The sequence below is a fragment of the Drosophila rhopaloa genome, unplaced genomic scaffold, assembly GCF_018152115.1.
Source record: "Drosophila rhopaloa isolate 14029-0021.01 unplaced genomic scaffold, ASM1815211v1 contig_3, whole genome shotgun sequence".
NCBI lineage: Eukaryota > Metazoa > Arthropoda > Insecta > Diptera > Drosophilidae > Drosophila > Drosophila rhopaloa.
Window position 1 is genome coordinate 2,227,445 of NW_025335123.1, and position 23,802 is coordinate 2,251,246.

Consider the following 23,802-nt stretch of genomic DNA (forward strand, 5'->3'; position numbering starts at 1 on the left):
TCAATTAGCAGAGCAGATAAAGTCATTTATCTAAGGCAGACTTGACTGGCTGCCTTATTCAAAATGTCGACACAATTAGCAAAATTGTATGTACTTTCTCTTGCCTGTTCCGTCTCTTTCTGGCCAACACATGTGCAATTACACCTCCACACCTCCACACAGACACACACACACACGCAGACAGTTGACTAATTTGGTAAAAAGCTAAATGCTCATTTACTATTAAAAAGGCAAGGCGCTAACAAGCATTTGACACGAAGCGAATTGAGGGGCGGGGAAGTGAAGAGCGAGGCGGGGCAACATTGTCTTAAATGCACAGGTGTGGGTGTCACATACACCGAGAGAAATCAGGAATTGGAGTTGAGTTATCAGGAGATGTAAATTAAATTTACTTTAATTTTCGTTTTGAGTTTAATTGTTTAAATTAACAATTTCTATATTATTATTCAGCATTTAATTTTTCGTATTAGGTAGATTTCAAATAGCAACATTTTTATTTTATAAAATAAAAATAATGTAATATAGAAATACAATGATTTAAACAATTCGATATTATCCCCAACAAAATCCATCAAATGTATTTTAAGAAGTAAATTTTAGTCATTAAAAGGAACACATTTATATCAATGTTTACAAAGCTGTTACAAAGCTTCATTTGCTGACGTATTTTATTTGAGTGTCATCATATTTTGTGGTGCGAATTGTGGCGTGTTGTGCTCAACTTTACGCATAAATCAACCGCAAAATGGGCAATATCCTACATAGTAGCAGTGAATTATTAATGTAGTCTCCGAGGGACTGGCCTCCACTCTCAGTTTTAGTTCCTCGTCGCCTGCCGGTGGCATCACTCCGCTCGACAGCGGAAATATTTCATTAAATCATCACTTCCTTGTAGTTAAATTTCCGCTACCACTTAAAATAACAATTTCCGCATCGGCAATTCCAGGCGCCAGGATTCCATTGCACCTGGCGAGGTCCTGGGGAAGCCACATCCTGTCTGATTATTTTCCCTTTGCCCAACTTGCGCCACAGCTGCATCTTCGCAGCCTGTTTTTCATTCATGTTCAGCCAGCGTCGATTTCCTAATTTCGTGTCAATGAGAAAAACTTGGGGGCAAAGTGGTGAGAAGCGGGTAGGATCGAGGAAAGGGGGGAAAATTGTGGAGTCTGAACGGAGCGAACAAAAGGCAAGGGCAAGTTCATAGGCTCAATTTTCACACTTGATTTTGCACGGGATACGAACACACACAGTTTCCAGCAATCTCGACAAAAAGAGAGAATAAAGCGGAAGGAACACGTATAAAATGTAAGAATAAAGTTCCAACTTTGCTAAAATTGTTAACAGGAACACATTTTTTGAAAATTACACATTAAAAAAAAGAGTTTTTTATTTAAACCATTTACCATAACGATTTGATTTCTCAAAGTACCAATAAAGCAAGACTATTAACTCTTTGTTAAATGTACAAGGTATTTAAAATTATTTATCAGAATTTTTAGCAAATTTATACATTATTAAACAAGTCCTTTCCGAACATATAATATGTATTGTCAATTTTTATAAATTAAAAAAAGAGGAAGGTAATTGTTTTATGCAATCTTTATGAGTATTTTTTCAAGTGCAGCTAACCAGAAGGGCAGAACTAAGCAGAGAGAGACAGAGTGAACATGGAAACGAGAAATCGTATTAGCGTCACTTTTCAAATTTCACGCTTTCCCAAAAATGCCACCTGCAGTCGCCCCCTTTCACCTTTGACCCCTCGTCGTGGGCGCCATTGAAAGCCATTGAGGCGTAAGTTGGCAGACAAAATGCTTTAGGAAATTCAGACGAAGAAAGGAAGGAATTAAAAATTGCTGATGGGATGAATGCACTTCCGGGTTAATATTCAAACAGCAAGTGCACATAGAAAAGCTGAGCAAGCTGGGGAAAAACTAGATATTGCAGTTGTGAAAAGGCTTTGGGAAACAAGAAGGGAGAACAGGAATTGAAATTGAGTGGGAAAGCGTTAAGAGTTCATTTCCAAATACTTTTCCCCGGCACTTTTGAAGGATTTATGCATAACAAATAATATTGCTATGATAAATTTAGCTCAGACGAGAAACTTTCAAGACACTTCTTTCCACGATGTAATAAAATATTACAATATTATAAAACAGAAAATTAATTGTTAAAAATTCTACAAAAAAATTAATGTTTAACTTCATAAGTTGATATATTGCATTCACTTCGAATAACCAAATGCTCAGCATCAAAAATTTCTAATTTAATCGATTTTTTCAATATTTTTTTAAAAGAAATTTGATCAAATTTGTTATTCAAGAATACCTTGATTTTTGGCTCTTACAAAGAATTCATCGTTGGAAACGTCGAAAATTGAATATTAAAATTTGTTACAATTTTCAATGCATTCATATCAATCATAGATTCAATTTGTTAAATCCTGGAACAGACTTGCCAGGAATCCAATGAAAATCCAGCCGAAAATTAAAAGCCAAAAATCAAGTGCGATAGATAGTTGCAATCGCATGTCAAATACTTTATCCACAACTGTTCGACCTCGGACATTCGCATTTGCTAGTAGATAAAGGCGAAGTGGAAGTGGAAGTCGAAGGAATGCTGCCACCGGCGCACCTATTTGTGGGTCAGGTGGTGTCCTGTGGCAGGTTCTACGTCCTACGTCCTGCATCCTGCATCCATGTCCATGTCCATGTCCATGTCCTGTCAGCTGCACTCGTGCCGAACTAAGCAAAACTGAACACTGAAATTGAAGTGCGGCCTTCGCATGTTTGTCCATTTCGGCACCGATGCAGCCAACACTTCTCCACCTGGCCACCCGCTCTGCTCCGGATAATCGAATCCTTGGATCCCTTTCTGCGTCAGCCAGGCTCCCAGCTTCGAGGATGCTGCCACTGACTTTGACAATCAAATTGGAATGGCAGTCCAGGACGAATCAGGACTAGTCAGGATAGTCGGGATGCCTGGATGCCTGGATGCCTGAATGCTGGGAGTAAGAGCAGTCGAGGGCCAAAACAGAGACATCTGGCGAAGAGAGCTCAGTCCAATTATGTTCTCTGTCAGCACATCGCAGTATTTGTCTAATCACTGGCAACTGGGAGAAAACTCAAGCTGAGAATTATCCAAACCCTAAACTTCTGCCACCTTTTCACCCAAAAATTCCATTCAGTTTGAAATTCCCTAAATATCTTATACCAAAAATTGTAAATCTGTTTGACTCTATTACATAAAAATGTTATTTGAAGTTTTAAATTTTTTGGGTTTAAAGACTAAAAGGAGACAATTATGTACGGTCTTGAAAAGGTGAAAATATACATTTTATTCCGAAAATGTAGTGTACAATTTTAACTTCTAACTTGTTAACTAACTTTCATTACTACTTTGCCTGAAACTTATATTATGCATATTATATGTTCTCCTTTAACTTCATAAGATGTCTCAAGGCAGTTTAAAACAACAAAAAAGGCAAGGAATTATTTAAGTTGAGGGTGGTCACTTGCATAATTATTTATGAGTTCCCAAACTTGTCATGCCTTGAATTATTTAGGCAAACACATAAATAAATAAAATGCTTCTAAGACAGCGTTTAAAAAAGAATAAAATTGATTTGGTACCTCTTCCAATGTTTAAATGGTAATAAAGAAGAAACCACTGATTTTTAATTTATTAAGACCTGTAAATATTTCTAATGCTGTGTATTTTCAAGAAAAACAAGATTTTTGCGCAGTGCACGAGTAGCTGGAAACTAACCACTTTGCGTCCACTTTCAGGTGGATCTGCGGCACATCGACGAGCTGAACGGCACCAACGTCGTGGAGGTGGGCGTGGATCTGTCCGAGTTCTACACGTCCGTCGAATGGGATATCCTCGAAGTTCCTGCAGTGCGGTAAGTGCCAGCCAGCCACCCAATTGAAACTATAAACCCCCCACACCCCCCCCATGACCAGGGTAGCCACCCATCCAATGGCCACCCACCAAGACAGCGGCAACAACAATTATTTTTGGCAGAAACTCCTTTGGCAAGTTCCTTGGAAGCTTTGGACTTGGACGCTGTCACAAAACACAAACACAAATCTTTCAGGATGTCAGAACGCACACACACACATACATAGGTCAAGGATGCAACTGAGAGAGACAGATATATGCCGGTAGAAAGAGTCGGCGTATGACCAGAGTTGTCGATGCTGATGATGATCTTTGGGCGTGGGCGTGACTGAGAGTGTGAGTGTGGACCCGGTGCCTATTTACACTTTACACCTCCCTTCTTCACCCCCCAGCCCCCCCACTCCGCACCCATTTTTCCCTTGAAGTTTTTAAATTAAAAAACTTTGGCAAAAGTAACTGCCAAAGGAAAAAAACAAAACAAAATTATACATATAAATAAATAGAAGGCCTGGCTTCTTATGTTTCTTTCTTCTGCCCGTCTGGTCAGGCATATGTGTGCGTACAGCAGCGGTCAGATTAATAGTTTTGAATAAGTGGGAAAGGCTGGCACCTTAAAAAAAATATACTCCAATAAATTATATAATTTTTCGATATAACAATGACTTTTAAAATATTGTCTAAGTCAAAGACATTGATAAATATTTAAATTATAATACAAATCGGTGATAAAGTTTAATAAAAAAGCCCAATAAAGTTTGTAATTTTTATATATTTATGAATTAAAAAAGAACTAGATCGCTAAAAGTTAATGGGATGCTTAGGCTCGAGGTTTTCTTGATTAAATATTTAACCAAAAATCCCTGCAGGCTCATGGCTCACCTTTCCTGGGCTTTAAATTTTTTCTAATTGCAAGACAACATTAAAAAAGAAAAAATAGGCTGTAGTGAGCAATTCGCTTCTGCCATCTATTTTTTTGACCCCAACTGTAGACGAATGTGTGACTTTTTCACTGCCTTGGAAAGTAAAAGCTGCCTAAATTTGTTTCCATGGCTCGGAAGGCGGTTGTTTAATTGCCACGCCCCTTCTGGAGCGAGGGGGACGGCACGCTTGTGTGCACACCATAGGAGCGAGCGGGAGGGGCTATATAGGGGGCAGTTGCTCCACCAGAACCTCGTCTTTAATGCATTAAGCCCCAGACAAAAGGCAACAAGAAATTTTTGTTTCACTTAGCGCAACTTTGTTTGGAATCTTGGGATTGTTGGAAGCCGGCAGGTGAGTTTATGGGCGGCCATGGGTTGAAGGGGGTTGAATGGGGGCGTGGCAAAACGGGGTGCTCAGAGCGGGGTGGCAATACTGTTGAGTGCTATTAATTAGTTGATGACACGTGCTAGATGAACTGAGAAAATTCAGTTTGAAAATACTTTTCATCAAGTTAATTTGGTTGCTCGAATTTCTTGGATTTTTACTTTGATCTTGCTTGGTTTTGTCTCGAATTTATATATTTTTCCTCTTATTTACTTCAGCTAACTAATTTAATTATTAGTGGATATATTGCTATTTATTGAATAGCACTTTCTTTAGAAAAATAATAAACTGAATTGGTTTATTTTTTCTTAAATTTTTACCTACTACTTTTACCTACCACTTTTAATGCAATAAAATATTGCCCACAATTTGAAATGTTATGCCTCGTATCATTAAATTTCCCAACTGACTAAAAACTACTAAAAATATTTATTTTTGAAAAGGTTTTCGAACAATCCTGACGTAACCACTTACAAAAAATGGAAAAATTGGACAAAAAAAATGTTTCCATATCCAGCAAGAATCGATAGTTTTGTAAAGCCATTCCTTAGGCGTTGCGTCTTATTTCCAAGTGGTAAAAATATTTTTATTCGCAAAAAAGTCATGATGGTAAAATCAGATCTATTTTTCAGTTTTTTAATCAAAACCCTGGGAATTAGTGGTCGGATGTTATAAAGTCGTACCTCGTTGAATTGAAAAAATCATGATGGTACCTTATGAAAAGTATTTTGCCAGTTTTTTTTTATTTTACTTCAATATTATTACTGTTACTACTATTACTATAACTATTAGCTCACATAAGAAAATGTAAAACGAGGACGGAAGCTAACTTCGGCAAGCCGAAGTTTTAATACCCTTGCAGACTTTGCCGAAATTGCTAAAAGTGAAAAAGTAGTGAAAGGAATAAGGTATACATAAGTAAACTAGATTTGCATCGTTTCAAGTTAATTGCTTTTATACTGCAAAAATGTCATATACAAATAGAAAAAAAGGGATACTTTCGCAGCCTTAAAATTAATTAATTAATTTTTCCTATCTCCTTTAAGATATAGACTTCCGAGCGGCAAGCGCTTTTACCCTAATCAAGATATGCGTAAATAAATAAGAATTGGAAAAATTTATGATAGTAGCTTACACACTTCGCGAAATATTCTGATAATCATCAAATTTGTACCGATTTCACCCTATTGTTCCTATGGGAGCTATAGGATATAGACGTCCGATCGTCACGCGCTTTTACCCTGATCAAGGTACGCATAAAAAAATACGATTTGGAAAGATTCATGTCAATAGCTTTTACACTGCGCGAAATATCCTAAAAATCATAAAATTTTAACCGATTTTACCCTATTGTTCCTATGGGAGCTATAGGATATAGACGTCCGATCGCCACGCGCTTTTACCCTGATCAAGGTATGCATAAAAAAATACGATTTGTAAAGATTAATGTCAATAGCTTTTACACTGTGCGAAATATCATAAATTCTTGCAAGATATATCCAATTGTTCCTATGGGAGCTATAGGATATAGACGTTCGATCGGGGCGATTTTCAAACTTGATCTGCGTACACATGTTTTAGGACGATTGTGAAAGTTTCAGATCGCTAGCTTTTAAACTGAGCTCGCAAACGGTATTGAAACAGACGGACAGACGGACAGACGGACAGACGGACAGACGGACATGGCTATATCGACTCCCCTATTGATCCTGATCAAGAATATATATACTTTATGGGGTCGGAAACGTCTCCTTCACTGCGTTACAAACTTCTGACCAAAATTATAATACCCTCTGCAAGGGTATAAAAAAAGTTAAATTTTAGATTTCATTTTTTTGTTCTTCTATTTGTCAAATTATTTCTTTGAGATATAGTAGCAAAATGCAGGGAAAAATCGACATATCTTCATTGTTTTTAGTGATATAGGCATAAAATCGAAATGTAGTAGTTTGGTAATAGCTTCAAGGGATATATACCCTTGGTAGCTTAAAGGGCTTTAACCTTATGGTGGAACTGGGGGCCTAAAAATAACAGAGCGTATTTAGGTACTCGTGCAATTTTAGTTGTAAAGAATATTAAATACATTTAACTGGCACCCAAAATCCACCCGTAATTCAAAACTGTACGTATTGACAGTGAATCAAATTTTTAAATATTTTTACTTCTCACTGTATGTCGTGCGTGTGCGTTAGAAAGATCTATTGGAGTATGGGATAAATCAGATAGTTAAGATCTGGGCTTCTTTATATGCAGAGTTAGAAAGTTATCCTGACACAGGGTTTACTTTTAGGATAGACCAAGCGCACTACAATACCACTTAAGTATTTGTAACATTATCTTGGCTAGCGATCACATTTAATTACATAAATTAAAATCATAACCATTCAGTACTAATTATCTGAGAAAAAGTCCATTCAAACAAAGAGTTTTAAATGTGCCAAATTTATTATACTTAATTTATTTTGAATATCCATTTCTTGGTAATTTTGAATGCTCTACAAATCGACAAATTTGCTCTTTAAATCTCTCCCGAATCGGTGGTGGTGTCGGTAGAGTTATCAGTGGAACGATCACCACACACCAGTGTAGCCATCAGTCGGGATATCAGTGCACTCATCAGTGGAGGAGCCGGTGGAGCTATCAGTGGAGCTGCTGTCGGTGGTTCTGGTAGGCAAACTATTCTCCACGATGGGGAAGAAAGGTTTACGGCTACGTGGGATATGTGGGAAAGGATTCCATCTAAAGTGGTCAAGATCATCATCATCATCATCAGCACCGCCAGGACCACCAGGACCACCAAGACCGCCAATACGGACATCGTCTACGGCATCCTCAATTGGTTCGAAAACAATGTCTACGACTTCGTCAGCTACTCCTTTAACCAATTTAAGGCCATTTGACAATGAACCGCCGCGTCCTCCGCGTCCTCTGCGTCCTCCGCCACTTCCTTGGGCCACGCCCACTGCCACAAGGCCCAGAAGGGTAATTGCAATGTAGGCACGCATTCTCAGACTTTGGCTCCAATCGAAACTGATGTCGATTCAGTCTACGCCAAGCCCCTTTTATACCCAAAAACTCAAAACATCACCAAAATGCAGCCAAATCCCACCCGAGAATCCCCGTGACATCAGCTTCATCTGTGTGCTTAGCTGGAATCTCCGAAGAATGGAGAATCGCTAGATTGGGGCTGTCGAACTCAACCCGAATTGTTCGCCTCTAATTATTCGTTACATGTTGTTTTCATCCATCGTTTGGCAACAGCTGGCCCATGTTTGAATAAAATCTATTGTATCTATCTTAAATGTTTGAGTTTGAAATGACTGTGGGACTAAAGGGGATATTTGCTGACATCTGCGTCTATTTTGAAAATAATTAATAATTTATCTTTATGGAAAAAAAAAAAAAGTTTCCCAAATTTGTTAAATATATAGATTCTACTGCTATTTTCCTGAAATAAACTGGCAATAAAACAGAACATTTTTTATATAATTTTTTTAAGTAAAACAGAACATTTTTTATATCACTTTTTAACGTTCTTAAAATTTAGCAGAAACAAAACTACCAATGAATATGAAACTAATTAGTGGGAATACAAAGCGTTATACCCTTTGTAGAATGTAACCTGCAACAGGGTTGCCGGTTCTTGCAACACGAGCTAATGTTCCAGTTCCACTCCAGTTCCGGTTCATTTATGCTGGGCTGGTGTTATAGCCACAGCGAATCCATCCAACCATTGTCACCGGATTCCAAAATGTATGCTAACTGGTGATCCCATTTAAAACCGGCAAAGCTACTTCATCCTCCCTTTACAGCATGACACATGACTCCCAAATATGAAAGGCTTAGAGATTCGTTGCTATTTAATAATTTTCATTTGATTTACAAATTCCAATTGCCCAAAACATAGTATAAAAGCTGCTCAGGAAAATGTAATTTAATAATATATAATATATAATAATTATAATATTTAATATATAATAATTATAATAAACAATATAATAATATACATTTCATTTTAATTTAAGTGTCAGTATTGTTTGTTTTATATATGTATAGCATAACGTAATTAATTATTAAACGTATTAAAATAAATGAAATCAATACAAAATATAACTTTAAATAATAATCGGGATTTAATAACTGCAAAGTATAATCCAAGTGCAATTTTACCCGAATTATTTAATTTTCTCTTTTTTCCATATCAGTATTTGCTTAAATGTTTAATAAAATAGTTTCTTATATCTATTTGTTTATTATACCCTTGCAGAGGGTATTATAATTTCAGTCAAAAGTTTGCAATGCAGTGAAGGAGACATTTCCGACCCTATAAAGTATATATATTCTTGATCAGCATTACTAGGAGAGTCGATCTGGCCATGTCCGTCTGTCCGTCCGTCCGTTTCTACGCAAACTAGTCCCTTAGTTTTAAAGCTATCTGCTCGAAACTTTCCCAAAAGTTGTCTTTCTATTACAGTATATAGTATATAAGTCGGAATGCGCCAGATCGGACGACTATATCATATAGCTCCCGTAGGAACAATCGGACAAAAAAATGTATAACGTTCTTGTTATACCCTTGCAGAGGGTATTATAATTTTGGTCAGAAGTTTGTAACGCAGTGAAGGAGACGTTTCCGACCCCATAAAGTATATATATTCTTGATCAGGATCAATAGGGGAGTCGATATAGCCATGTCCGTCTGTCCGTCTGTCCGTCTGTTTCAATACCGTTTGCGAGCTCAGTTTAAAAGCTAGCGATCTGAAACTTTCACACTCGTCCTAAAACAAGTGTACGCAGATCAAGTTTAAAAATCGCCCCGATCGGACGTCTATATCCTATAGCTCCCATAGGAACAATTGGATATATCTTGCAAGAATTTATGATATTTTGCGCAGTATAAAAGCTATTGACATTAATCTTTACAAATCGTATTTTTTTACGCATACCTTGATCAGGGTAAAAGCGCGTGGCGATCGGACGTCTATATCCTATAGCTCCCATAGGAACAATAGGGTAAAATCGGTTAAAATTTAATGATTTTTAGGATATTTCGCGCAATGTAAAAGCTATTGACATAAATCTTTCCAAATCTTATTTTTTTATGCGTACCTTGATCAGGGTAAAAGCGCGTGACGATCGGACGTCTATATCCTATAGCTCCCATAGGAACAATAGGGTAAAATCGGTCCAAATTTGATGTTTTTCAGAATATTTCGCGATGTGTAAAAGCTATTGCTGTACATTTTTTCAAATCGTATTTTTTTATGCATTCCTTCATCAAGGTAAAAGCGCGTGCTGATCGGACGTCTATATCCTATAGCTCCCATAGGAACAATACGGTGAAATCGGTCAAAATTTCATGTTTTTAGAATATTTCGCGCAGTGTATAAGCTATTGACATACATTTTTCCAAGTCTTATTTATTTACGCATACCTTGATCAGGGTAAAAGCGCTTGCCGATTGGACGTCTATATCGTATAGCTTCCGTAGGAAAAATTGTTAAAGGCTGCGAAAATATCCCTTTTTTCCCTATTTGTATATGACAATTTTGCAGTATAAAAGCTATTGGCATGAAACTATGCAATTTATCTAATTTATTTATGTACACCTTGCTCAGGGTAAAAGTTGCTGCCAATCAGACAAGTACATACTACATCCGCTATTTAAAAATTAAATTAATTACGTATAGCTAATCTTTTTTATACCCTTGCAGAGGGTATTATAATTTTGGTCAGAAGTTTGTAACGCAGTGAAGGAGACGTTTCCGACCCTATAAAGTATATATATTCTTGATCAGGATCAATAGGGGAGTCGATATAGCCATGTCCGTCTGTCCGTCTGTCCGTCTGTTTCAATACCGTTTGCGAGCTCAGTTTAAAAGCTAGCGATCTGAAACTTTCACACTCGTCCTAAAACAAGTGTACGCAGATCAAGTTTGAAAACCGCCCCGATCGGATGTCTATATCTTATAGCTCCCATAGGAACAATTGGATATATCTTGCAAGAATTTATGATATTTTGCGCAGTGTAAAAGCTATTGACATTAATCTTTACAAATCGTATTTTTTTATGCATACCTTGATCAGGGTAAAAGCGCGTGGCGATCGGACGTCTATATCCTATAGCTCCCATAGGAACAAAAGGGTAAAATCGGTTAAAATTGAATGATTTTTAGGATATTTCACGCAGTATACAAGCTATTGACATGAATCTTTCCAAATTGTATTTTTTTATGCATACATTGATCAAGGTGAAGGCGCGTGCCGATCGGACGTCTATATCCTATAGCCCCCATAGGAACAATAGGGTGAAATCGGTCCAAATTTGATGATTATCAGAATATTTCGCGCAGTGTGTAAGCTACTAACATAAATTTTTCAAATTCTTATTTATTTACGCATATCTTGATTAGGGTAAAAGCGCTTGCCGCTCGGAAGTCTATATCTTAAAGGAGATAGGAAAAATTGTTTAAGGCTGCGAAAGTATCCCTTTTTTTCTATTTGTATATGACATTTTTGCAGTATAAAAGCAATTAACTTGAAACGATGCAAATCTAGTTTACTTATGTATACCTTATTCCTTTCGCTACTTTTTCACTTTTAGCAATTTCGGCAAAGTCTGCAAGGGTATTAAAACTTCGGCTTGCCGAAGTTAGCTTCCGTCCTCGTTTGTTGTTGTTATTTTGGATTTCGTAATAAATAAATATACGGACATCTATATCTATAGCTCCCATAGGAAAATCAATAAAAAAATTATTTTGTTCATTTTCCATTTATCAAAATATTCCTAATTATATACTATATCAGAATTACACTTTTATTTTTGCTAAAATCGGACAACAATATCATATAGCTGCCATAGAAACGATGGCAAAATGCAGCCCAAAATCGACATAGCATTGTTTTTAGTAATATATGCAGGTATAGAAATCGAAATATAGTCGTTTTGTAATAACTGCAAGGGCATATAAACATATAAACAAACAAACAAGTCGCGACTCCCATCTCCAAAGTAATTTCATTTTTATATGAGTGTTACGAGCCAGCGGATAAATGCGGGGATTTTTTTGTTGGGAATCTCGGGGAAGGTGGTAAGGTGGAAAGCGTGGAGATTGTCCGTGGATGTCGTGAAAGTGTTGTTTATGTATCCCACCGTTCTCCCAAACCCGACCGAAATTGAGGGCAAAAAGCCCTAAACTCTTCAGGTGTATGGGTATTGGATGGGCGTTAAATGGGTTGCGGGGGTGTGATCTGTGGAAAATGGAAGAGAAAAGCGAATTCCCTTGAACTATTTTGAAGTTGCGTGTGAGGCAAGAAATGGTCAATAAATCAGTGGCAGAAGTTCGCTCCTCATGCTCTTCATTTTCTTTTTTTACTCCTTGTTCTCTTTTCTTTACATTTTTTCCACACACACACTTATTCTTTTTATACCCTTGCAGAGGGTATTATAATTTCAGTCAAAAGTTTGCAACGCAGTGAAGGAGACATTTCCGACCCTATAAAGTATATATATTCTTGATCAGCATCACCACGAGAGTCGATCTAGCCATGTCCGTCTGTCCGTCTGTCCGTCTGTCCGTCCGTCTGTCCGTCCGTCCGTTTCTACGCAAACTAGTCCCTCAGTTTTAAAGCTATCTGCTTGAAACTTTCCCAAAAGTTGTTTTTCTATTGCAGGTAGTATATAAGTCGGAACGAGCCGAATCGGGCGACTATATCATATAGCTGCCATATAACTGAACGATCGGAAAAGCCATAACTTTGGTGTTTGTAAAGTTAAGAAGTTGGGATTTTCTATGGGTTTTATTTTTGGCCAATCAATCCGACATACCGAATTTCATAAGGATCAGACGACTATATCCTATAGCCGCCATTTAACTGATTGATCGGAAGTGCCATAACTTTGGTGTTTGTAAAGTTAAGAAGTTGGGATTTTCTATGGGTTTTATTTTTGGCCAATCAATCCGACATACAAAATTTCATAATGATCGGCCGACTATATCTTATAGCTGTCATATAACTGAACGATTGAAAATGCCATAACTTTGGTGTTTTTAAAATTAGGAAATTGGGACTTTTTATGAGTATTAAGAATGCATCAAATGAATAATTTTGAAGAATATAATTTACAAAATATTCTGCAAGGGTATATCAACTTCGGCTCCGTCCGAAGTTAGCTTTCCTTTCTTGTTTAAAATTAGTTTGTTACCCTGTAGTGTTAATATTAGTGTAATTAAAAATGATTAATATATAAGACAGAAATGTTTGCCAACAAAACTTTCTTAGAAATGCGTGAGCGAGCAGAGAAGTTATTTTAAGAACATTTTTATTCTGATAGTACCCATACATTTTTGAAGAAGGCAGGGCTCGAACAGTTTTATTCGTTTGCCCTTTGACCTCCTGCTGATAAAAAACAGCCCACGACACCCCCTCCCCCATCCACCATATTTCATAAGCGGCACGTGACAGACGGAAATGACAAGGCTGAACTACAGTGAGCAGTAAATAAATAACAAAGCCGGTAAAAAAACATGAGAAGTAAAAGAAAATACCCTGGCAGAGGATATGAACTCTTTTCTGTACTGCTAAAAAAAATAATGGGTTAATAAATAGTAAATTAGGTGCAATGAAACATAGAGTTAAGCTGAGCTCTGTGGCATATGCCAATTCTGCTGGCACATTTGTTTCATTTAATACGAGTTCTGTTCAATTATCGAGCACTAAGCACCTGAGTTTTACGAGCGTGACAAAGTAGCTAGGCAAGTTATAATGCCCCATGGGCAGGGTATCAACGGCATGTTAAGACCTTCTGCCAGCTGAGAGCTGAAACCACTGAAAACGGGGCTCAAGTCATTGACGGGAATTAAAAAGTTGACAGCACCAGTTATGTGTTTGTTTGTTGGCCTGTACATAAGTGTGTGTGTGCGTGTGTGTGTGAGTGTGAGTGTGTGTGCGTGGAAGTGTGTTAAAGTGTAGGTGTGTGGGAGTTCGTTGGCTTATTTGGCGTGGCATTGGCAGTAAATTATGCCACAAGTGCGTGACACACTCACAAAAGCGGCCGCCGGCTGCGAGTCTCTCTAAACCTTCCAGCCACGCCCCATTTTCAGCACCTTACTGCCCCTCACCACCCCTCACCTAAAATCCCCCTTTGACTTACTCCCTCGGCAGCTTTTATTGTCTGCAGGCTGCTGCTGCGCCTAAAATGCTGCAACACAATTCACAGCACGTAGAGCAATTTTCCCATGAAGCCCAGCACCTCTTGCCCCCGCACCCCCGCACCACCCTTCCAAAAACTTGTGCAGAGCCTCCGACAGGATTCAGTTTTAATGCGCATCGACAGTTAAATTAACTGGGGGCGCAGGGGGGGCGTGGCAGGCCGCAGCACGTGCAGGTGGGAAAATAGGGTGCTGATGGTAGGGGGAGGGGGGGTTGGAGGTTTTGGTAGTTGCCCAAAAGAGAAGGGAGCGGCAGACAATCAGGCATTGATTGACAGACAGGTGGACAGGTGGACAGGTGGGCGGGGTGGGGGGTTGGGTGGTTGAGCAGAGGGATGCTGAGACAATGGGGCGAAATCGAAAGTCGGGGCAATCACAGGCCCATAAAATTAACCCAGCTTATTCCCGATCAAAACCCTTTTTTCCTCCGATCCGATTGGGAAAATAATGATAGTCTGCGCAGGGCTGGTAATTTGCAGTTTATAGTTTTGCATCGGGAAAGTGCCGTGCGATGCTGGAGAATATCGGAGATTAAGACATAGCACAAGAAAGTGTCCTGTTGGCTTTTTTTTTTACTTTATCCTTTATGGCCACTCCTTTGATTTCAGTGTTTTTATATCCCTTTTTGTTTTCCAATACTGTTAAATGGTGCATTTTAAATTGCATCCTCGAATTTTGAATTCTTAGAGCAATATTAACTTATCTTAACCTTAACTTAATAGTTTTATATTTTTCTGATTTTCAATCGCTATTATTTAATTGGCTATCTAAAGTCTAAGGGGCTTGTTTATTTGAATTTTAAATTAGGGTACTCAATAACTTCAATTAATTACTGTTCACCTTATTATATATTCACCTATATTGAATACTTTATACTTACTATATATTTACCAATTAAGAATACGTTCTCCATTACACTTTAAGATCTTTACCATGAAATATATTCCAATTAACTCTTTACCATTAAAGTCTTAAATCTGGTCTCAAATAAACCCATTGTTTGCACAATTTCTTTGCCTTGCCTTCATCTTTTTGTATCCGCTTATTGAGTTGTCTTTCGTTGTCGTGCTCGTATTGCCCCCTTCCATTCCTCCGGGGGTTGTATTTTCTTTAATTGCCGCAATGGGTCTTACAACATCAAATCAACACGCAGGGCACATACACCACGAAGGCCCAGGCAAAGCCCCCACTTCCCCTCCCCGCCCATCTCCCCTTGTTTTTCCCGACAACTTTCCCCCCCTTCACCTTTTCCCAATTTCTGAGACTTGATTACCAGGCACAATTTTCGGTTGTGTTTGAGGTTTGGCGTTCCCTAGACTCGTTCAGTTGCTTTATCACAGATCGATTAAAACCATAATTAGCAAACTTTCCAGAGAGTCTTCTCCTTTTTCCCATTTCCCATTTCCCTTTTTCGTTTTGCGGTCACACCTCAATTGCCACGCCTCGGGGGACCTTCGCCAATCCAATCCTGGGAGGCCACCCCTCCCCTCCCCTCCCCTCCCCTCCTTCCCCACCACTTTATTTTTTCAAGTCATGCAACGAAGCGTGTTTATGTTAGTTATTAAGATTCTATTACTTACTGTGATTTCTGGCTGGCATCAATTCGAATTTCCATAAGGAAGAATAAAAACTGAGAGATGAAGGCACGGAAAAAAATTGTAAACTAAAGCTGTTTGTTGTCCGTTTCTAAGCTATTTGAATGAAACTTCAAAAATGGGACAACTCTAGCATATAGCTGCCATAGGAGCGATCGAAATATTTTTTAATAAGCCAATTCTTGATTTTTAAGAAATAAAATAAAGAATATTAAAACTGTTTCACAGCTGCCAGAGTATATAAACTTCGGCTTGTCTTTCTTGCTTTAAGCTGAATTGACTGTCAAACAGAAATTTTGCATAAAGTTTTGCCCTTTGGCATGCTCAATTTTTAATAAGATGCACTTTATGAAAATTGTAATAATAAATCTCCCGTCTTTGATCACATTTCTCCGACAATTTTCACCGTGCAGAAGAAAAACAAGAAATCGGGAAATGGAAAACACTCGAAAGCTCATAGAGAACTTTTGGCTCAAAGTTGTTGAAATCAATCAAGCGTTGAGACCTATCCTCCGCCGAATTTCCCCGACTTTCTCGATTTCCCACCAAACTAGGTGGCAATGGGTAGTGCTTTTCCTCTCCTCCGCTTTCTTTATGTCCTCGATTCCTTTTTATGTTGCCAATCATTTCGTATTTATGCGTTTGTTCTTTGACTCCAATCAGCAAGCTGTTTCCCTCCAATCCGCCTCGGTATTCCCCGTTGTCAATCAGCGATTTGACCATTTTCGGTCACTTTAGTGCGGTTAGCCCAGTCCCTGCGAAAAGGGAAAACCTCTCTTATTTCACAAATACGTGCCGAGTTACACATTCAATTTCGCTGGAATTTCACTTAATTTTTTTTTTGGCGACCCAAACGCAGAGGAGGGTAAGCCGGTTGGAAATCTAAATAACGTTTGATTTTAAATCTGTTTCACTAGAAAATCATTCACAAAGCGCACCAAAAAGCAAAGAAAAAGGGAAAGTGGAAAATTTGTTTGACTTTGGCTGTTTTCGATTTCCTTTGGCTTTGAGCACTTTCCATTCATTTTCGCTTTGGCTGGCAACGAACGTAATATATTATTTCAATTCAAAGTGTTGCAGACACATAGAATATGTTTAACGATATTCAAACTGCATTTCATCTTTTCCAGATTTATAAATTTGGCGGCAAATTAAGTTAATTCAAATATTCCATTAAAAAATTCATAGAAAAAGTAACAAAATTAGTTTAAAAGTGGGGCTAAAGCCATTTACCTCTTCCAAATGAAAAATTCCTGGGAAAAGTAAAAATACTAAATACAAAATTGGTGCTTAAAAAACAAGCAAACAAATTGTAATTGTAAGATAGATAAGATAAAATGATTATTTTTTATGAATAATATTTCTGAACCATGAAACCAGCTACGTATACGTATTATTACACATACGCAGCGTGGGTCAAACATAATAATAATGGTTGGTTATATCATAAATTGTCACAAGATGTAACAATCACACAGGGTGTTTTAGACTTCGACTCTTTTGAGATGGCTTTAAACATATTTCTGCTTGTTTTTCTTTCTCTTTATTACGCATACGCCGCGTGGCCCAACGCATTGATGAATTGTTGCCCATTTCGGAATTTCAGGAAGAGGGATGTGTTGTTTGGGGGAATGGAGGGATGGTCGGGGGTGTGGAAATATGTGAGTGCCATGTGCCATCGAGTCAAATCAAACTCAAGTTTTGCTGGTCTTAGCTGGTATTTGTTGTTATTCGTGTTCTAGTCTTTTCTCTATTTGGATCTTTTTTTCGTTTTTCTTCCTTTCTCTGATTTTGCCTATGTGGCGCCATCTCCCGGCGCCGTGTGTCTGTATGTGTGTGTGTGTGGAGGCACGCGTGTTCTATTACTATCTGTGTGTGTGTGAGTGTTTTTCTTGCCTATTTTATGATTTATTGTATGTTTTCCCATCGTGGTTGCTAACCAACTAACCAACCGAACCCACCAAGTCACCGAGCTTATTACACTGACCTTTACACGTACTAAACCACCCACTCTACCCCACCCCATTTGCCGACTTAAGGGTCTTCCAAGTTTTCTGTTTTCTTTTTTGTCGGGCCAGTGTCTCTGTCAGAATACTCGTGTGTCCCTGTCCGCCGGGACTTATCTTTAAGGAGTAATGTGGCGGTGGAGCGGGGATTCCCCGCATTCAGACACTCCATGCCCTGTTGACCAAAGCTCACTTCAGCAGACTTAATCTGTAGCCATATTACATTTTTCGCATTCGATCGGGGGACTTGGCAAAGCCAAGTGAGCTGAAGGATATTGGATCTGGGGGCTTTGCGGCCACTTGTGTTTTGGCGTATTTAAATGTCCTTTTAATGGACAATCATATTTGCTATGTGAGAAATAAAGTTTAATAAATATTTGTTAGTTTGAAGTACAATAATAATAATAAACCAATTAAACTTCTAATTTTCGTTCTTTAATTGTATTGTTCTATTTTTATATTTATTTATTGTCATTTAATTATTTTCCAGATCTGAACAGTTTCAATAATTTTAAATCCTCTCCTTAATGAATTGTTTTTTAATGGTTTTTTTTTTTTGAAATTGTAAATACAAAATATCAAAAAGCTTTCCATTGCAATTAAACTTCCTTAAAAAAAACTATTATTGTTTATGAAAACGTCCTTTAAACAATAAATTTGCTTTATACCCTCCTATGTCGTTTCCTCTTCTTGGGCCCTTTTGAGTGACTGACATTTGGAATTGCCTTGGCAAATTATATTTTATTGCTGCAGCCATCAAAACTAACCCACAAGATGTTGGCCTTCAATCCCGGATTCCCTGGCCCTCGCACATTCCCATTTCGGAATGCCTTTCGCCCCGTTTTGTGTGCCTATTGCCACATACTTCATTTCTATTTGGAGGGAAGTCAACTGCCACAAACAGTTAGTTGCCTGCCGGCCACATCCTTGTCGATGCCGTTGCCGTTGTCCTTGTCGTTGTCGGTGTCCTCCCACCCCCTCCCCCCCATGCCTTTCCCACGCTTTATCCCCCCCCCCCGCTCCTCGCCTTGTTTATTATTTATTTACAATATTTTCTTATTCAAAATGAAGCCGCAAGCCTCTCGGAATTATTGATGGCTCGGCCATATAGCACAGCAAAAAGTTTCGTGGGGAGGGAGGGGACTGGTTACCCCTTTTTTTTCCCAGCAGTAACGAATTTTTTGTTGTTTATAAATTTTTGTTGTTGTTTTGTTCCGTGTCCTTCGACTGGCAGCTTCTGTTCCAAGAGTTTTTCAAGTGCGACGGGGGGTACAACAAAAACATAACGAAAAGTCCGCTCGACTCAATTTACAAAAATTCTCTTTCTTTTCCTTCATTATTTTTTTATATTCCTCTTTTTTTCGGTGGGCAGTGGTTGTCAAAGATTATTAACTTTTAAATTATTCATTGGTCCGGAGGAAGAAAAAGGGGCAAAAATATGAGAGAAGCTCAAAGACTGAATGACTGTCGAACTGATTAACGCAAGTGGATTAAAGTTTCAGAGGGTTAGTTCAAGTGGCAGCGATTTTTTAGTTGAACTTCCTAATTGGATTGCTTCAAAAGAAACAATTTTGCAAGGCTAGACATTCATAAGCTCTAAAACTTTAAAAAATGTACAACAAAAATTTATGGAAACATTTATAAACAATTTTTTTTTGCTTTCAAAAATGTATATAAAAATGGTAACACAATTAAAAACATTAAATACATATAATAAAATAAAAAAAACGATAGCTACAAAATAATAATGCGATAAACTAGGATCATATTTTTCATTGTTAATAAATAGTATTTTTAAAAAATACAATATTTTAAGTGAGACGTATGAAATGTTTTAAAAATTAAAAACAATTAATATTATTTTTAATTTTAGTTTAATTTGTTTAAATAAGCTTTTGAACTCTTTTAAATCGGGCTTTATTGAAAGTTTATTAAATTAAACGTTACTAGTGGAGTTTCAAACTCAATTTCACCTTGACACCACAGCTTGCTTAAATTTTGCTCAATTGAACATCACAATTACTTTCCGCACTTTCCAATGTTTTAAAGCCACTCCCTTTCGATTCGCAGCTACGCAAAAATACACAAAGCAAGTTTGACACTCAGTTAGCAGTTAGGCCAATATTTTTTCAGCATTTTACAATATTTATCATGCGGCCGATGATTTATGTGATTGGAGAGCCATATATCTGGGGATATATGTGTGTTTATGTAAATAAATATAGGTTTTGGGTGGCCGACACTGCGGATGCAGCAACGGCAACTCCACAAAAACACCATCAATATAAACATTGGCAGTCAGAATGAACCTTAATAAATATTTACGCGCTGCGTAACAATTTGCCCAGCTCATCCTTCGATTTCCCCTTTCATTTCATATTGCAGGAACGAGAAGTTCTATACGTGCTGCGATGAGCCATATCTGGACATCACCTTCAACATCACGATGCGCCGCAAGACCCTCTTCTACACGGTCAACCTGATCATCCCCTGCATGGGCATCAGCTTCCTCACCATCCTCGTGTTCTACCTGCCATCGGACAGTGGCGAGAAGGTGAGTCCACGCCGATCCCTGGGGTGGGAAAACTATATATGGCTGGTCCCACTATTCCCATCTAGTTATAATTCCCAACTGCTTTTTCTTGGCGGGAGATAATAGTAAACGGGTGTTGTCTTTCACAAGTGGGTCTCCTTTATTGAACCCTTTTTTTAGGAATGGTAAAGTTTCACATTTCGACGACTAAGAATATTAAATAATTGTAATTTATGTTGTTTCAAAAAATCCCTAGATCCTTTGGTAAATCTTAAAGTTAAAGAGGGCTTCAACTGGGCTTACTAGTTTTAATTCCAAACTAATTTTCTTAATACGAGATATTGCAATACTGAACTTATCTTAGACTTCCAAATCATTTAAGACTATTTTTTTTTAATTTAAGACTTCTTGTTCAAAGTGTTTCTGAAAGTTTTCTAAAAACTATAATAAATATTGACTAAGTATAATTGTTGATTTTGAAATAAAATATTTAATTTTAAGAGTATAAACAAATACAATGGTATAATCATATATTTTATGATTTAATAGCTAAAGTTTTTATAGAAAAGTGAAAAAATAATTAATTGGATTTATAAAAAAAAGTTGAACTCTTTGCCATTTATCTGCAAGAGTTTTTATTGTGTAGCTCGACTGATAAACGGGTTCAATTAATGAGCTAAAGTTTAATTAAATCAGTCGCATAATAGTGGCTGTGCGGCTCTCTAAAAGCTTTATCTTCTGGCATTCGATTTTTGCTAATGATACACATGTTATTGCATTTATTCATAGTAAAATTAACCATTAGAATCAAGTTCATCCGCAGCTGAAATGCATTAGCTTGAATATGCAATTTCCCATTTCCCCGCTATATTTGCTTTGTTCACATCTGCTGCCTTTTCCCCGCACTTTTCACCATTCTGATTGTTTTGCATTAAACCAATTGCCATAATTTATTGCCAGCTCACCCCCTCTCCCCCCGCCCATCCTCTCAAAATGTGCTTTTAATTAAAAAAGAAAAAAAATAATTTCACACTCAAATGAAAATGAAAATGCATTTCAACATTTTATTCGTTTTGATTTTAATTTTTTTTTTTTTTTTTTAGTGTTCTGTTTGCTTTTTGTGTTGTTTTTGTGAGGTATAGCGGGGGAGAGGGAAGAGGGGAGGGGGCTTTGTTCGCCCCGTTTGCCATCATTTAAGTTTGAGTAAATAAAATTACACGATGTATTCAATTTAATGCGAACAAAAGTCTGGCGCGTTTTTTGCGGTTCTTTAGCGATTCTTTGAGGAAAAAGCCAAACGAAAATGAAAACACGAAATGGCATAATGCATAAATATAAACATTTACATGCTGCCTGGGACTTATGAATAAATTACGGCCAATTTTCAAAATAAATAAAATGCAAAAATAATTTGTGTGCGCAAGCGGTTTGTGGATTACTGATGCTGATGCTGATGCTGATGTTGATGTTGATGCCGATCCCATCCGACATTTCCCCATCGCTCACGGAGCACAATTTATGTTATAAATATTGACAGCGCCGGGCATTTGATGGGGCATCCCAGCAGGCATTATGTAAATTCCCGATTTGCGTGTGCATTATCGAGTTGAGAGCGACCGATTCGATGAGTACTCATCGCATAATACACGCATTACAACGAGCTGTCACACGAAAACGACCTGTTCGTACAATTCCCGCCGGTTACTATTTATCTAAACAATGTTTAATGCTGTTTGTTAAGCTGCTTTGGACACCATCACACTTGATATTTGAATGCAGACCGACAAATTTGGCAATCAATGGGAAATGGGATTTGGCGGATTACAAAAGTAATCTAATTTTAAATATAGAAATTATAGATTTAGAGCTTGGCCTATTAATAATGGAACATTTAGGTATCGGAAACTATAGTTCAATTAAATGATTTAAAATGATCTAAGTACTAAGTAATTGTAATATCATAAAATTCTTAAGTGCAAAGAGATATGTTATTATTATGCATAAAGGATTTTAAATTTATTGATGTTTCATATACTTATAAATAATCACTTCTCTAATTTTAATTTAAAAGCTAATTTAAATGTAATATATAACTTATGTATGTCTTTAAAGAATCTATCTTTAATTTTTAATGGGCTTATATACATTTTTTTAAATTTTGGCAACATTATTTGTCAAGTTAGATTACTTCCGTTACTTTGGCAACTTATGTTGCTCCCATAAGTAATACTAATATTTCCTTCCTGGTACTTAAAGTTGGCTGGTCCAATAAAAAATAATCAATTCGTGTGTTATTATTTTGATAGGAGTTTTGCCCCTCTTTTTGTGGCAACTCCCTTTATTTTTGTTGGTCTTTTTGGGGAAACATTTACGATTTGTGCCGTGTGGGCACATTTCATTGCACTGTTGTCCCTTTTATGGCCATGCACACTCGCCCAGACACACACTCACATACACACACACACACACACTGATACACACAGCTGGCAAATATTTACGCCTAAAAGCAGGCAGCGAAATAAAACAGGACACAAACTGCGGAACTGGGAACTGCGAACTGCGCCCAAAATTCCCGCCACTGGTCAGTCTGCAGTTAACTATGGCAACTCTGGCACGTCCGCCACGCCCACCGCCCACCGCCCCTTCGGACCCCCGTGGCCGAAGTTCCAGCCCTGCGATGGCATCGGAATTGGAATTGGAATTGCCAATTTACATGCATATGCGCCACAACGCACTTCATTCATGCAATTGCCGATGGCAGGAGTGTGGAAAGGGGGCGGTCGAAAACGGTTGCGGTACACTTGGAGAAAAACAGTTTACAAATTTAATTTGGTACACACAATCGATGTATACCTATATAATTGCTTTCTGATATGTATTAAAATATACACAAATCAATTTGTAAGATGAATGAAATAAATGCGTTATTACATATTTTGGCTTTTAATAACAAGCATAATTACAGAAATCTTTAAAAGCTATGTACCAAATATAGTCACATTCAAGTTATTCCTAATGCTCAATAAATTTAAAAACTGTCTTAGGAAAGTTAACCATTATATTATAATAATTAAATGTCTAAAAATATTGAAAGTACATTTTTTGATTTTTGATATTAGCTTTTTTTTTCTGTGCAGGAAACGAAGGGCTACTTTTCCAATACTAAGTAGCCGCACTGTTCCCAATTCCCCTTCGTTTATTTGCATCGTATTTTTATGGCCGAAACAATTACGTTTTACGAACAGAGTCCA

General features: G+C 37.5%; 1 protein-coding gene across 1 annotated transcript in view; it reads left to right on the plus strand.

Moving 5' to 3' along the window:
* Positions 1-23,802, plus strand: part of LOC108048306 (acetylcholine receptor subunit alpha-like) — a 124,648-nt gene that overhangs the window by 88,440 nt on the left and 12,406 nt on the right. Inside the window, 2 exon segments of the mRNA XM_044461092.1 lie at positions 3,786-3,901; positions 20,404-20,572. Of these exon segments, the coding sequence (XP_044317027.1) occupies positions 3,786-3,901; positions 20,404-20,572 (285 nt within the window).